Source organism: Mandrillus leucophaeus, unplaced genomic scaffold (genome assembly GCF_000951045.1).
Source record: "Mandrillus leucophaeus isolate KB7577 unplaced genomic scaffold, Mleu.le_1.0 Scaffold23, whole genome shotgun sequence".
In the NCBI taxonomy this organism is placed as follows: domain Eukaryota; kingdom Metazoa; phylum Chordata; class Mammalia; order Primates; family Cercopithecidae; genus Mandrillus; species Mandrillus leucophaeus.
Window position 1 is genome coordinate 2632827 of NW_012102365.1, and position 2303 is coordinate 2635129.

At 51.5% G+C, this 2303-nt stretch overlaps 1 protein-coding gene across 1 annotated transcript in view; it reads left to right on the forward strand.

Moving 5' to 3' along the window:
• SMPDL3B (sphingomyelin phosphodiesterase, acid-like 3B) overlaps positions 1–2303 on the forward strand; it is a 29018-nt gene that overhangs the window by 5054 nt on the left and 21661 nt on the right. Inside the window, 1 exon segment of the mRNA XM_011981713.1 lies at positions 1325–1538. Coding sequence (XP_011837103.1) covers positions 1325–1538 — 214 coding nt within the window.

The following is a 2303-nucleotide window of genomic DNA, read 5'->3' on the forward strand; positions in this document are numbered from 1 at the left end:
GAATCGCTTGAACCCAGGAGGCAGAGATTGCAGTCAGTCGAGATCACACCATTGCACTCCAGCTTGGGCAATAGAGGGAAACTCTGCCTCAAAAAAAAAAAAAAAGAAAGAAAGAAAAAGAAAAGAAACTACTTGTGCCAGGCCCCATATGGGGTTCGCATGAGAAGTCTAGTCCATCTCACCTGTCTCTCTGGATTCCTTTCTCTTTATTACACCGTAAAGTTTTTTGCCACTTCAGCCTCCTTTGGTTGGAAGCTGAGTCTAGCTTTTGGTCAATCACTTCAGCAAGTAGGACCACTCCCAGCTGCTTGAGCCACACCCCGGATCCAGAATCACCAGCAAGTATACCTACCGGAGGAGGTCAGCCCAATCTGAAGTGGCGTTCCTTTTTCCCTGGTCTAGTACTCTTACACTCACTTCCACATGTAGTCCCCAGTTTTTGCTGTTTTTTTGTTTTGTTTTGGAGACAGAGTCTTGCTCTGTCATCCAGGCTGGAGTGCAGTGGCATGATCATGGCTCACTACAGCCTCCACCTCCTGGGCTCAAGAGATCCTCTCACCTTAGCCTCCTGAGTAGCTGGGACCACAGGTACATGACCCCATACCCGACTAATTTTCTAAATTTTTTGTATAGATGAGGTCTCCCTATGTAGCCCAGGCTGGTCTTGAACTCCTGGCCGCAAGGAATCCTCTTACTTTGGCCTCCCAAAGTACTGGGATTACAGGCATGAACCACTGCACCCAGGCTTTGCTGGTATTGCTTAGCAAGGTTTTCCAGCTCATTTGGTGTGTAAACCTTCTCCATCCAGGTCAGACTTTTTTCTTTCTTTCTTTCTTTTTTAAATTTTGGAAGAAATTCCAGGACAGGTCAGACTTTCATATGTAGTTATATTTCCCTGCAGCTCGAGAGGATCTAGCTCTAGTTAATGGGCTTAGAAAAGTGACATAGCCCAGATTACACAGCTCCTAAGTGGCTTAGAGTCTGAGCACTTAACCCATACCCTCTCCTGCCTTTGCTTTAAAGCAAGCCCCCTCATTAGAATGCCTGAGCTCTAATGCTGTGGCTGCCCATCAAACGTGGGGAGAAGGACGGGGCCTTGCCAAAGGTCAGGGGTCAGGGTTGGAGCTGAGCCTGTTCTCTGCTCTGTTCAATGTGTCCCTGGGCAGAGCCAGGCCTGTGGGCCTTTCTCTGAACCCGGGGTGCTCAGAGAAGACTTCCGTTTGCCTGTGTAATGCCCCTGCCCCAGCCCAGGGCTGGCCTGGACTTCCTTGCTTCCAGGCTGAGAGAGAGACCAGCTTGAAGGAGGATGTCTTTTCTCCTGCAGGGAAGTTCTGGCACATCACTGACCTGCACCTTGACCCTCACTACAAGGTATCCAAATACCCCTTCCAGGTGTGCCCATCAGCTGGATTCCAGTCAGTGCCCAACGCAGGCCCCTGGGGTGACTACCTCTGTGATTCTCCCTGGGCCCTCATCAACTCCTCCATCTATGCCATGAAGGAGATTGAGCCGGAGCCAGACTTCATTCTCTGGACTGGGTGAGTACAGTCGAGGCGGCAGCTACCCTTTGCCGGGCATCTTCTATGTGCTACATACCAGATGGCCCTTTGCCCACATCATCTCCTTTAATCCTCACATCAGTCTCACGTGAGGCTGAGGAACCTAAAGCTCAAAGGAGTTTTGTAACTTGCCTGGGGATCCCTGAGTCCAAAGATTCCAAAGTCTGTGTCCTCAACCTCCATGTCTCCTGGCTGTGGCAGAACGCAGCTCTCACTCAGGCTTTGGTTGTGGTCCTGGCATGCCTGGGCACCTGGAGAGTGCCCGGGTTTTAAGCTACGGGTGGACACTGGAGCCCTTCCCCCTGGGGCTTAGGGACTCTAAGTCTGAGAGGTCCAAGTGCAGGGAGGGAAGAAGTTATGAGGGCTGAAGGTGGCCCAGCCTGTGGTCCTAGTGTCCTGGCCGGCTGCTGGCCACCCCTGGGCTGCCCAGTGGCCCTGGAATGTCCTCACCAGTCAGAACTCTACTCTACACAGTGACAGCTTGAGGGCTGATCCCAGTCATCGCAGAGACCCAGTTTCTGCTTCCTGTCCAATGTTGCTGCTCTATCTAATTCCTTCAACTTTCCTGGGAACTTGCCTCCTTATCACTCAAGAGCCCCTGATTCTGGCCGGGCACGGTGGCTCATGCCTGTAATTCTAGCACTTTGGGAGGCTAAGGTGGGTGGATCACCTGAGGTCAGGAGTTTGAGACCATCCTGGCCAACATGGTGAAACCCCGTCTCTACTAAAAATACAAAAATTAGC